Genomic DNA, 14,848 nt, shown 5'->3' on the forward strand with positions numbered 1-14,848 from the left:
TGTCGTGATGCGTGGAGGCTTACCTGTATTTTGGCGGACTGTGCGCGCCGCTTTGGATCTGTTCCCTCGCTGCTTCTGTTCTGTATGCGTTACATCTCACCTGCGGAAAACACAACACATGATGGATGCTTTTACTGCGTTAGCCATATGAGTCTATGGATCTGTTTTCCTACTTTCCCTATGGAGCTGTGTTTTCTGTGGCGAAGATAAAAAAAACAAACAAAAAAAACAGTCTGGATGTTTTTATGTGCAATCTCAATTTGTGCACAAAGATCAGAATAAATAACACTAGTCAACAACAAATTTATTGTTTAATTTTTTTGAGCTGATTTAGGATCATTTTGGTGTGCTGAATCCAAAAATCACATTAATTTTGCTCAATCAGGTCAACTTTCTGAACTATGCTACATATTGGCTTTTTAACATTTTTGCTTACATTTATGGGCATTTTCACATCATATGATACAAAATTCTTTCATATTTCTTGCAATAAATGAGTTCTGAAGATTTTACTTTTGCCAATTTATGATTAATGGTTTTTTTAATATTACAGGTGAATGAAATGGCTTCGACTAGAAGATCTTGCAAAAATAAGCCTGATGTATTCTGCTACATCTGCGGTGAATACACCATTGTACCTAACAGGAATCCTGTTAGAAAATGATTTTTTTTTCTCTTAAAACCTATTTTGGGTGAGAACTATATAAAAAATCAACTGATAAAGTCACAAAAATGAAATCAATTTTGTGAGAAGATCAAATTTTTCAAAATCAAATTAGCAAAAAAACCTGACCTGACTGAGAAAAACAGATGTCATTTTTGGATTTAGCGGTGCAAAATGGTCCGAATTCAGTTGAAAAAACCTAGACAACTTGCAAAAAACATTTTTTTGTAACCCAGTGTTATTAACCTATAAAGACTCAGTGCTACTTTTGTGGCAGTTCCCAAATGAATTTTTACCTCCACCAAGGAGGTTATGTTTTTGCCAGGGTTTGTTTGTTTGTTTGTTTGTTAGCAACATAACTGTAAAAGTTGTGGACAGAGTTTGATGAAATTTTCAGGAAATGTCCGAAATGGGACGAGTAACAAATGATTAGATTTTGGGAATGATCCGGATCACTGTCTGGATCCAGGAATTTTTAAAAGGATTCTTTATCATTGGGAGATAGGGATATTTTCATCATATGTATGTGTAACTCCACAATGAATGGTCAGAGTGCTTGGTAAAAAAAAAAAAAACAAAAACAAAAAAAAACCTAAATAAATTCCCAACAGGTTCTACAAGATATTGAAGATTGATCTGGATTCTCACAAAATTCTGGATACCATGATCCAGAACAGGAAAAAAAATCGTGGAGTTTTGGAATTTTCATCCTAACAAGGGAACAAATTATGGTATTGACATGCAAAAATCCCCAAAATATAGCCATTACGGTGTGAAATCTGAAGTGTGCCAACGGATTTGTTTTCAACAACTATGGAGGTAGATCCAGGAGAAAACCGTCATTTCAGAAAAAATGATTTTTGTTAACAAATTCTGAACTAATCATGATATCAAAGTGAATCCAACTGCTAAAGGTATGTTTTTTTAAGTTTTCACTGGGGTTTGTCTGTTTGTTGGCAAGATAACTCAAAAAGTTATGGTCAGATTTTGATGAATTTTTCAGGAAATGTTGATACTGGACATACATAAGGAACAAATGATTAAATTTGGGTGGTGACTGGTGGGGGTGGGGACTGAACTGCCTTGGCGGAGGTCTGCGCTCTCCGAGTGCTTTACTAGTTCTCTGTATTTTTTTGCATTTATCTGAGGTCATCATCGGGTACATCAGGACATCACTAGATAATAATAATAATAATAATAATAATAATAATAATAGAATGAATGGTTAATTAATAATATAGTCAGTTATTCCAGCATTATGGGGATATAAGATGTAGTTAAATGAGTTTGAAATATTACCATCTGTAATTAAACTGGATTCATGTTAATTATGCCTGCAGCACAATGCCAAAAAAAAGAAACAACACAGAAAAGGAAGGAGAAGGAGCACCATGAAGCAGCTGGGTGTAGGTTTTTGACAATAATTTGTTGACATAAAAGAAACAGCAATTTCATATCATTCACAGCTACACAGGACACACAGATATGTTATTAGCTATCTATGGCTACTTAAATCATTTTTTCATTAAGCCACATATTGTGTTGTTAAGGCCTGAAAATAATTTGGTGCACACATGCTGCCTTTTTCTGACTCTGAGCCCCGCCCCTCTATAATCCTGTGCACGGCCCTGCTCAGAGGTGGAGCCACATTCCCCAGAACAACGATCATTCACTAGAAATGAAAGTGAAAGTTCTTCACCGTGTGAGCAGAACTGCAGACGTGTCTCTGTAACCGTCGAACAAACCTTAAACCAACCTCATCTGATCTGTTTCAAGTCTCAGCTGAGTCGCTGACAAACAGCGGTGAGTACAACTGAACTGATTTACAGCTTCAACACCACAATTCAACTCCAAACACACACATATACAGTCACTCTTTTCATTTCACACCAACTCTCCTGAAATGGTTCATATGACTGAACTGCATGGATAAACCAACAGTATTTACATATATTCTATGTCAGGGGTTCCTAAAGTGGGGGTTGATGTGATCCCTGAGGTGGTTTCGACTGAGTGAAGGCAGTGTTTTTGCACCTGTACTCTGAAGGAAGGATATTGGTGTTGTGAATTTCAAGGTGCGTAGGAAATGCTTTTACTTTGAAAGAGCTAAGGTTTCTTTAATACGACACGAACGAAAGCTTGACACCAACAAACCGGTCAGGAACAGGTTTGACTAATGGTGTCACGTAAATTAAAGTACAAATAAACATAAAATGGCCGAAAAACATTGTAATAAAGACATATTAATGTAAATAAACATTAACATAAACGCCCCCTTGAACTCCTGCACATAAAACAGAACACAATGAGTAGAATGTCAAGTACCCATAAAGGCCTTTTAGGTTTAGTATAGTCAGACATTTGTGATCAAAAATGTTCCAGCTGCAGCTCAGTGGGAACTGGAAACCTGGATGACCAAACACTACTGACTTTGTGAGTGGGAGATAGGTGATGGGCAGAGAATCAGACCAAAACACAACATGACAACATAAACATTACTTGTGGGCTGACACTTAGCTTTCCAAATGTGAATATTCTGGCTGGACTACTACTGTCAGTAATATCAGTATTTGAAATGAACATGATTCTTTAATGTCTGGTGACATTCAGAGCCATTTTATGATTACTGGGAACATAATTCTTACATACAGCACCTTCAAAAATATTTCAGTGGTCTGTATGTACTTTTGGTCCATAGATATGGCTGCTGCCGGTCATGTCCGATCTGAAGATCAGTTCCTGTGTTCCATCTGTCTGGATGTCTTCACTGATCCAGTCACAATACCATGTGGACACAACTTCTGCAAATCCTGCATCACTAAACACTGGGATAATAATGACAACTACCAGTGTCCTTTATGTAAAAAAGCTTTTTACCCAAGACCTGAGTTGTACGTCAACACTTTGATCTCAGAGATGGTGGCTCAGTCCAGACATGAAGCTCAACATGAACCAAACATCTCCAGCTCAGACCAACAAGCTGCCAAACCAGGAGAAGTTCCCTGTGACGTCTGCACTGGACCCAAACTGAAGGCCCTGAAGTCCTGCCTGGTGTGTCTGACCTCCTACTGTCAGACTCATCTGGAACCTCATCGGACACTTTCAGGACTGAAAAGACATCAGCTGATCCACCCTGTGGAGAACCTGGAAGATAGGATGTGTATGAAACACGACAAACCTCTGGAGCTGTTTTGTAAAACCGACCACACATGTATCTGTGTGCTCTGTCCTGTTGTAGACCACAAGAACCATGAGTTTGTTCCTCTCAAAGATGAATATGAAGAACGGAAGGCAGAGCTGAAGAAGACAGAGGCTGAAATTCAGCAGATGATCCAGGAGAGACAACTGAAGATCCAGGAGATCAAAGGGTCAGTGAAGCTCAGTAAGAATGCTGCAGACAGAGAGACAGCAGAAGGTGTTGAGGTCTTCACTGCTCTGATGAAGTCTGTTCAGAGAAGTCTGGACCAGTTCAAAGGGAAGATCCAAGAAAAGCAGAGGACCACCGAGAAACAGGCTGAAGACTTCATCAAACAGCTGGAACAGGAGATCTGTGAGCTGAAGAAGAGAAGCACTGAGGTGAATCAGCTCTCAGGCTCTGAAGACCACCTCCACTTTGTCCAGAGGTTCACATGTGTCAAAGCTGCTCCATCCATGAAGACCTGGACAAAGGTGAGCGTCTGTCCACCATCATATGAGGGGACTGTGGAGAGAGCTGTGTCTGAGCTGAAGGACGAACTGACAGAAGAGAAGAAGAAGGTGGTTAAAGCTGAGCTGAAGAGAGTCCAACAGTATGTGGTGGATCTGACTCTGGATCCAGATACAGCACATCCTGATCTCATCCTGTCTGATGATGGGAAACTGGTTCATGATGGTGGTGTAAAGAAGAACCTTCCAGACAAACCACAGAGATTTTCTTATTGTTTTTGCGTCTTAGCAAAGCAGAGTTTCTCTTCAGGCAAGTTTTATTTTGAGGTTCAGGTCAAAGGAAAGACTAAATGGGATTTAGGAGTGGCCAGAGAGTCCATCAACAGGAAAGGACAGATCCTACTGAGTCCTCAGAACGGATACTGGACCATCTGTTTGAGAAATGGAAATGAGTACCATGTTTGGTCTGATCCTCCTGTCCTTTTGTCTCTGAAGTCTGGTCCTCAGAAGGTGGGGGTGTTTGTGGATTATGAGGAGGGTCTGGTCTCCTTTTATGATGTAGATTCTTCAGTTCTCATCTACTCCTTCATTGGCTGCCGCTTCAATGATAAACTCCTCCCATTCTTCAGTCCATGTAATGAAGATGGAGGTAAAAACTCTGCTCCTCTGATCATCACTCCTGTCAACACTGAGTAAGAAACTCATCAAATGTACAGATTTTCTCTGATTTACTGGAGTCACTAAACTTAGTGATAATGTAAACTGTTTGAATGTGTATTAATCTTTATCCAAATGCACTGAAATACAAACATTTGTGGTGATAATGATCCTGGTTTGACAGATTCTGATGCACTGTGATTTAATTCAATGATAACGATGGTGGTTTAATGTTATCTTTAATAAAAATGTTGGGATTGTGAATGTGTTTTCATTTTGTGATTGATGATAGAATGGTTAAGGAGAATTCAATATTCAATAATAACAGTGACAGTAAAGAGTATGTTGATCAACTGTAATAAATAGTCATATACTGTTCATACTGTTTTCATACGAAATGAGACAAACCATTAAAAATTAAATGTTTGGAGAACTGTTTCCTATTTGTTTGTAGCTAGTCTTCAGTTATGTTATCATTTCTTACATTAGTACCATTACATTAGTACCATTACTTCATCATTCCTTACATTAGTACCATTACATTAGTACTATTACTTCATCATTCCTTGCATTAGTACCATTACATTAGTACCATTACTTCATCATTCCTTATATTAGTACTATTACATTAGTACCATTATGTCATCATTCTTTGCATTAGTACCATTACATTAGTACCATTACTTCATCATTCCTTACATTAGTACCATTACTTCATCACTCCTTACATTAGTACCATTATATTAGTACTATTACTTCATCATCCCTTACATTAGTACCATTACATTCGTGCCATTACTTCATCATTCCTTACATTAGTACTATTACATTAGTACCATTACTTCATCATTCCTTATATTAGTATTATTACATTAGTACCATTACTTTATCATTCCTTGCATTAGAACCATTACATTAGTACCATTACTTCATCATTTCTTACATTAGTACCATTACTTCATCACTCCTTACATTAGTACCATTACATTAGTACTATTACTTCATCATTCCTTATATTAGTACTATTACATTAGTACCATTACTTCATCATTCCTTACATTAGTACCATTACTTCATGGTACCTATCAAAGCAGGTCCACTCACTGTTCATGCAGAGGTGGACCTTCCAGACCCTGTAGACCACATTAGACCTGAGATTGTTCCCTCACTGTCCTCACTGGAACTGTTCCTGTCACTGTCGTGTAATGTGTGCGGAAATTACCTAAAATAGCCACTTGCCCGATAAAGGGTTAAGGAACGGCTCGCAAGTGAAAACTAAATATGGGGAAGTACAAATTTAACAACACCTGGTTGGAGAAAAGATCATTGTCGACGTGTTTGACAGGAGTGGAGAGGAAGAGCTGTGAAATGGGCATTAAATTCTGTTCTAAGTCGTCTTAAAAAGGTCTTAAAGGGCTCATATTTACCTACACCCACTTTTATTAGTCTGTGCTTCATTTATTTGTGTGTTTGGACCCTAATAGTTCATACAGTTTGAATGTGAACCCTCCAGGTGCTGCAAAACTATCTTTATATTAATTCTGGCAAAAATCCAGTGGATTTCTACAACCTGTTTTAATTCCTTCTGTATTGACATGCAACAAACACCAAAATATAGCCATGACAGTGTGAAATCTGAAGTGTGCCAACGGATTTGTTTTCAACAACTATGGAGGTAGATCCAGGAGAAAACTGCCATTTCCGAAAAAGTAATTTTCTTTAATAAATTCTTAACTAATCATGACATCAAAGTGAATCCAATTGCTAAAGGTATGTTTTTTGAGGTTCTCAGTGGGGTTTGTCTGTTTGTTAGCAAGATAACTCAAAAAGTTATGGATGGATTTTGATGAAATTTTCAGGAAATGTTGATACTGGACATACATAAGGAACAAATGATTAAATTTGGGTGGTGATCGGTGGGGGTGGGGACTAAACTGCCTTGGCGGAGGTCTGCGGTCTCCGAGTGCTTTACTAGTTCTCTCTATTTTCTCTATTTTTTTTGCATTTATCTGAGGTCATCATTAGGTACATCAGGACATCACTAGATAATAATAATAATAATAATAATAGTAATAATAATAATAATAATAATAATAATAATAATAATAATAATAATAATAGAATGAATGGTTAATTAATAATATAGTCAGTTATTCCAGCATTATGGGGATATAAGATGTAGTTAAATGAGTTTGAAATATTACCATCTGTAATTAAACTGGATTCATGTTAATTATGCCTGCAGCACAATGCAAAAAAAAAAAGAAAGAATACAGAAAAGGAAGGAGAAGGAGCACCATGAAGCAGCTGGGTGTAGGTTTTTGACAATAATTTGTTGACATAAAAGAAACAGCAATTGCATATCATTCACAGCTACACAGGACACACAGATATGTTATTAGCTATCTATGGCTACTTAAATCATTTTTTCATTAAGCCACATATTGTGTTGTTAAGGCCTGAAAATAATTTGGTGCACACATGCAGCCTTTTTCTGACTTTGAGCCCCGCCCCTCCATAATCCTGTGCACGGCCCTGCTCAGAGGTGGAGCCACATTCCCCAGAAAAACGATCATTTCCCAGACATGAAAGTGAAAGTTCTTCACAGTGTGAGCAGAACTGCAGACGAGTCTCTGCAACTGTCGAACAAACCTTAAACCGACCTCATCTGATCTGTTTCAAGTCTCAGTAGAGTCTCTGACAAACAGCGGTGAGTACAACTTCGTTGATTTACAGCTTCAACACCACAATTCAACTCCAAACACACAAATATAAAGACACTCTATTCATTTCACACCAACTCTCCTGAAATGGTTCATATTACTGAACAGCATGGATAAACCAACAGTATTTACATATATTCTAATATGCTACTGTGCATGTGTGTTTGTGTGCGTGCAGACAGGAACATACAATTGCTTTTTTTTATCCTAATTAAAAAAAAAAGAGCCAGATTCATGTAAAAGTGTCAGATCAACTTGTTTAACCTCATTTTCCACAGCAACCAAATATTCTATTAAAATGATGTTTTAAGTTGGATAAATGTACCAGTTTATATCTCTTAGTAGATATAAAACACGTTGTTTGGTTATTTGCCTTTTGTTTAAAACACAAAGAGAGAGAGGGGAGCAGAGAGACACTTAACATATACACTGGTCTACAGTTTTTTTTTGTTTTGTTTTTGTTTTTTTTTTAGAAATTATCTTCCTTAGAGATTAAATGTGCTAAATGTTACGTACTTTAATCAGATTAACTGGAAAACAAATGACCAAAGTGCTGGTTTGCTGATGTTTTGACGGTATGTGATAAAGTGTTCTTCCACATATGTATTGGTTTATCAGATTTGATCAGATTCAGTGGTTTAGTCACTGAGTTTCTCATATCTAAAAAATGTTATGCTTTTCTTTCAAAACAGTGAAATTTCTCTTGCCTGGTTAGGCAGCACTCTGGGTGTTCAACCCCCCTGAACCTCTGATCCTAGAATCGCCCCTGACAAAAAGGCCAATAAACACTGTAATAAAGACATATTAACGGAAATAAACATTAACATAAACCCGCCCTTGAACCCCTGCACATTGAACAAAACACAATGAGTAGAATGTCAAGTACCCACAATGCAATGCAGCAAATATGTCACAGTATCCAGCATTTCCGCTGGTAAAATTCTTTGCCTCCACACCATACATTTAATCCAAAAAAATATCATCACCTTTGCATGAGACTTATTATACATACAGGGTGGGGAAGCAAAATTTACAATGAACATTTAGTTGTTTTTTCTCAGCAGGCACTACGTCAATTGTTTTGAAACCAAACATATATTGATGTCATAATCATACCTAACACTATTATCCATACCTTTTCAGAAACTTTTGCCCACATGAGTAATCAGGAAAGCAAACGTCAAAGAGTGTGTGATTTGCTGAATGCACTCGTCACACCAAAGGAGATTTGAAAAAAATAGTTGGAGTGTCCATAAAGACTGTTTATAATGGAAAGAAGAGAATGACTATGAGCAAAACTATTACGAGAAAGTCTGGAAGATACTATTCAAGAAGAAATGGGAGAAGTTGTCACCCCAATATTTGAGGAACACTTGCGCAAGTTTCAGGAAGCGTGTGAAGGCAGTTATTGAGAAAGAAGGAGGACACATAGAATAAAAACATTTTCTATTATGTACATTTTCTTGTGGCAAATAAATTCTCATGACTTTCAATAAACTAATTGGTCATACACTGTCTTTCAATCCCTGCCTCAAAATATTGTAAATTTTGCTTCCCCACCCTGTATGTATAATATATAGAAATCCTACTATTTTCAGTAGGAAGCTGCACGCTCCATGCTGCTGTACAATTTATACTCCAGTAGTCATTTATTTATTTTTTGCACGTTCCAAACCGTCGGGCATGCGCAACCGCATTCTTTTTGATGTAAACATCCGGTAGTGAAACCTGTCGTACTGAATTTACCTCATTTATCTGTCATAAGTAGGACAGTAGGAATAGGTGGGACAGAAACCTGGACGTGGACTGACGCCATGGTTTTTTGTCACTGCTGTACAGTCATGTGACTGACCAGTCACACTTATCTGAAGACTATAAATGACTTTTATGAGTCTCCCTATTATAAGTAATAATAATAATAATAATAATAATAATAATAATAATAATAATAATAATGATGATAAATGATCATATTATGATAATAAATTCTGATAATATAATTTTAAAAAATCAGTAATGTGTATGTGCTTTTGGTCGATAGATATGGCTGCTGCTGGTCGTGTCCGATCTGAAGATCAGTTCCTGTGTTCCATCTGTCTGGATGTCTTCACTGATCCAGTCACAATACCATGTGGACACAACTTCTGCAAATCCTGCATCACTGAACACTGGGATAATAATGACAACTACCAGTGTCCCTTGTGTAAAAAAGCTTTTTACCCAAGACCTGAGTTGTACGTCAACACTTTCATCTCAGAGATGGTGGCTCAGTTCAGACATGAAGCTCAACATGAACCAAACATCTCCAGCTCAGACCAACAAGCTGCCAAACCAGGAGAAGTTTCCTGTGACGTCTGCACTGGACCCAAACTGAAGGCCCTGAAGTCCTGCCTTGTGTGTCTGACCTCCTACTGTCAGACTCATCTGGAACCTCATCGGACACTTTCAGGACTGAAAAGACATCAGCTGATCCACCCTGTGGAGAACCTGGAAGACAGGATGTGTATGAAACATGACAAACCTTTGGAGCTGTTCTGTAAAACCGACCACACATGTATCTGTGTGCTCTGTCCTGCTGTAGACCACAAGAACCATGACTTTGTTCCTCTGAAAGATGAATATGAAGAACGGAAGGCAGAGCTGAAGAAGACAGAGGCTGAAATTCAGCAGATGATCCAGGAGAGACAACTGAAGATCCAGGAGATCCAAGGGTCAGTGGAGCTCAGTAAGAACGCTGCAGACAGAAAGACAGCAGAAGGTGTTGAGGTCTTCACTGCTCTGATGGAGTCTGTTCAGAGAGGTCTGGACCAGTTCAAAGAGAAGATTCAAGAAAAGCAGAGAACCACTGAGAAACAGGCTGAAGGCTTCATCAAAAAACTGGAACAGGAAATCTGTGAGCTGAAGAAGAGAAGCACTGAGGTGAAGAAGCTCTCAGGTTCTGAAGACCACCTCCACTTTGTCCAGAGGATCACATGTGTCAAAGCTGCTCCATCCATGAAGACCTGGACAAAGGTCAGCATCCGTCCACCATCATATGAGGGGACTGTGGTGAGAGCTGTGTCTGAGCTGGAGGACGAACTCACAGAAGAGAGGAAGAAGGTGGTTGGAGCTGAACTGAAGAGAGTCCAACAGTATGAGGTGGATCTGACTCTGGATCCAGATACAGCACATCCTAACCTCATCCTGTCTGATGATGGAAAACAGGTTCATGATGGTGATGTAAAGAGGAACCTTCCACGCAGACCACAGAGATTTTCTTATTGTTTTTGCGTCTTAGCGAAGCAGAGTTTCTCTTCAGGCAGGTTCTACTTTGAGGTTCAGGTCAAAGGAAAGACTGAATGGGATTTAGGAGTGGCCAGAGAGTCCATCAAGAGGAAAGGACAGATCGCACTGGGTCCTCAGAACAGATACTGGAGCATCTGGTTGAGAAATGGAAATGAGTACGAAGCTCTTGATTATCATTATGTCCCTCTGTCTCTGAAGTCTAGTCCTCAGAAGGTGGGGGTGTTTGTGGATTATGAGGAGGGTCTGGTCTCCTTTTATGATGTAGACTCTTCAGTTCTCATCTACTCCTTCATTGACTGCCGCTTCAATGATAAACTCCTCCCATTCTTCTATCCAGGTCATAATGACGGAGGTGAAAACTCTGCTCCTCTAATCATCACTCCTGTCAACACCAGTGGCGATTTCTCATAGACTGCAAGGGAAGCCCGGCTTCCCCTAAAATTACGAAAATTAAATGGTTAAATATGTTCGGTTGTGTTGACCTTTCATTGACTACAAATGTGTTAGAACACGTTCATCTCAAGAACAAGTTCATTCAGAATCAGCTTTATCACAAATTAAGACTTGATGTTGTTCACTTCTCATACATTCCCGTTGCGCTGTTTTCTCATTCGATCTCTGCTCAGTGCGTTTGTCCGTAGACGCTCAGCGTCCATGCACTTCAATGGGACTGAGTGGAACAGTTTTTTTCATTGCCTCAAAACTGGACGGTAATTGGAGGAATGCCACGATGTTGTCCCGCCCCCGGACACCGGGCGTCTCTGGGGGTGAATGGAGCTGTGGGCGGAGCTTGGCCAGGCTGGACGCCAGGATTCCACATGCTGATTGGAGGATCAGTCGAAAGGCTGAATCCCGTTTGATTGACAGCTGTTTTCAGATCTACTCCTTCACTGACACAGTTCAGTTTAATACCGTCGCACATTCTGCTGTGAAATCAAGAGAGAAACCACTCCGAAATGACTTGTTCATTTCTTGCACTGTAAATAAAACACACACATTGTACTTCCTTGTTTCAATTTAACATAATTTCAATGTTTTCTTGTTTACTTGGTACAATATGAACATTTTCTTAAAAAGGAACGGAAGGCCGAATTTATGTTTAAATAACTTGACCTTTTTTTGTGATGTAAGCTAACAATGAGCTTCCCCTGTCTGAAAGAGGAGCAGCCGCCACTGGTCAACACTGAGTAAGAAACTCATCAAATGTACAGATTTTCTCTGATTTACTGGAGTCACTAAACTTAGTGATAATGTAAACTGTTTTAATGTGTATTAATCTTCATCCAAATGCACTGAAATACAAACATTTGTGGTGATAATGATCCTGGTTTGACAGATTCTGATGCACTGTGATTTAATACAATGATAACGATGGTGGTTTAATGTTAACTTTAATAAAAATGTTGGAATTGTGAATGTATTTTCATTATGTGATTGATGATAGAATAGTTCAGGAGAATTCAATATTCAATAATAACAGTGACAGTAAAGATTATGTTGATCAACTGTAATAAATAGTCATATACTGTTCATACTGTTTTCATATTAAATGAGACAAATCATTAAATATTAAATGTTTGGAGAACTGTTTTCTATTTGTTCGTAGTTAGTCTACAGTTATGTTATCATTACTTACATTAGTACCATTACATTAGTACCATTGCTTCATCATTCCTTATATTAGTACTATTACATTAGTACCATTACTTCATCATTCCTTACAGTAGTACCATTACATTAGTACCATTACTTCATCACTCCTTCTATTAGTACCATTACATTAGTATCATTACTTCATCATTCCTTACATTAGTACTATTACATTAGTACCATTACTTCATCACTCCTTATATTGTACCATTACATTACTACCATTACTTCATCATTCCTTATATTAGTACCATTACATTAGTAGTATTACTTCATCATTCCTTACATTAGTACCATTACATTGGTACCATTACTTGATCAGGCCTTATATTAGTACTATTACATTAGTGCCATTACTTCATCATTCCTTATATTAGTACCATTATATTAGTACTATTTCTTCATCATTCCTTATATTAGTACCATTACTTCATCATTCCTTACATTAGTACTATTACATTAGAACCATTACTTCATCATTCCTTACATTAGTACCATTACATTGGTACCATTACTTGATCATGCCTTATATTAGTACTATTACATTAGTACCATTACTTCCTCATTCCTTACATTAGTACCATTACATTAGTGCCATTACTTCATCATTCTTTACATTAGTACCATTACATTAGTACTATTACTTCATCATTCCTTAAATTAGTACCATTACATTAGTACTATTACTTCATCAATCCTTACATTAGTACCATTACTTCATCATTCTTTATATTAGTATGATTTCATTAGTACCATTACTTCATCATTCCTTACATTAGTACCATTGCATTAGTACCATTACTTCATCAATCCTTATATTAGTACTATTACATTAGTACCATCACTTCATCATTCCTTACATTAGTACCATTACATTAGTATCATTACTTCATCATTCCTTACATTAGTACCATTACTTTAGTACCATTACTTCATCATTCCTTGTATTAGTACTATTACTTCATCATTCCTTACATTGGTACCATTACTTCATCATTCCTTACATTAGTACCATTACTTCATCATTCCTTACATTAGTACCATTACTTCATGGTACCTATCAAAGCAGGTCCACTCACTGTTCATGCAGAGGTGGACCTTCCAGACCCTGTAGACCACATTAGACCTGACATTGTTCCCTCACTGTCCTCACTGGAACTGTTCCTGTCACTGTTGTGTAATGTGTGCGGAAATTACCTAAAATAGCCACTTGCCCGATAAAGGGTTAAGGAACGGCTCGCAAGTGAAAACTAAACATGAGGAAGTACAAATTTAATAACACCTGGTTGGAGAAAAGATCATTGTCGACGTGTTTGACAGGAGTGGAGAGGAAGAGCTGTGAAATGGGCATTAAATTCTGTTCTAAGTCGTCTTAAAAAGGTCTTAAAGGGCTCATATTTACCTACACCCACTTTTATTAGTCTGTGCTTCATTTCTTTGTGTGTTTGGACCCTAATAGTTCATACAGTTTGAATCTGAACCCTCCAGGTGCTGCAAAACTATCTTTATATTAATTCTGGCAAAAATCCAGTGGATTTCTACAACCTGTTTTAATTCCTTCTTTATTTGTTACGTTTAGAACTAGTTTTGTCACATATAAGGTCCAGACTTCAGACGAACATTTATCCGAGTACGACATAATTGTTTGTCAACAGCAGCAGTTGTAGTAAAAACTGAAAATATGTCCAAACTTTGAGCCAGTTACCTAAAATGTTCAGTTGTTGGTTGAACGGGACAGAGAAGCACAGCCAACGACCTGGAAGGGGGTGGAGTCATGTGCATTTAAAGGGCCAGCGCTCAAAATGACCTTTGTCGTGTCATTACTCACATGGAACCGGTTCGACTCTGCCCGTCTCCTGTTGTTGTGCACCTCATTTCCTTTCCCCTACCTTCAGAAACTTGTATTTGAGGGGGTACGATGTTTGTTGCCCGCACCGGAACCTGAACTGGGCCCGGATAACGGCCTGGTGTTCTCTCTGCCGCTAGATTCACAAGCACCGCTAAGTATTGTATCAAATACGTGACATTCCTGTAAATGAATCACATGCTGTGGACAAATGTTTGAACATACTGGAGGGATTCCACCCTTTTGAAGACATGGAAGCTTTGACAGTGTTCCAGTGGACCTGGTGTCTTCTGTTTAGACCGTTTCTGCCTCAATGCCATGTTGGCTACGTTCTGACCAAAACTACGCAGCGTATGTGTGACTTCATCGCGCATGCAC

At 38.2% G+C, this 14,848-nt stretch overlaps 2 protein-coding genes across 5 annotated transcripts in view; one reads left to right on the top strand and one right to left on the bottom strand.

Annotated features, from left to right (window-relative positions):
• Nucleotides 1–11,471, top strand: part of LOC115411252 (E3 ubiquitin-protein ligase TRIM21-like) — a 109,124-nt gene extending 97,653 nt beyond the window's left edge. The window contains exons 1-2 of one of the 4 annotated variants that reach the window (XM_030123301.1): nt 2,336–2,467; nt 3,363–5,227. In XM_030123301.1, the coding sequence (XP_029979161.1) occupies nt 3,365–5,005 (1,641 nt within the window). In that variant the 5' untranslated portion in view covers nt 2,336–2,467; nt 3,363–3,364 and the 3' untranslated portion in view covers nt 5,006–5,227. Of the gene's footprint in view, nt 1–2,335; nt 2,468–3,362; nt 5,228–7,581; nt 7,677–9,730 lie in introns of those variants that run through there. The other 3 variants (XM_030123300.1, XM_030123298.1, XM_030123302.1) reach the window with 3 other exon arrangements.
• Nucleotides 1–14,848, bottom strand: part of LOC115411251 (phosphate-regulating neutral endopeptidase PHEX-like) — a 73,429-nt gene that overhangs the window by 860 nt on the left and 57,721 nt on the right. The window contains exon 21 of the mRNA XM_030123297.1: nt 24–100. Within this exon, the coding sequence (XP_029979157.1) occupies nt 24–100 (77 nt within the window). The remainder of the gene's footprint in view (nt 1–23; nt 101–14,848) is intronic.

The sequence above is a fragment of the Sphaeramia orbicularis genome, chromosome 20 (assembly GCF_902148855.1).
Source record: "Sphaeramia orbicularis chromosome 20, fSphaOr1.1, whole genome shotgun sequence".
Lineage (NCBI taxonomy): Eukaryota > Metazoa > Chordata > Actinopteri > Kurtiformes > Apogonidae > Sphaeramia > Sphaeramia orbicularis.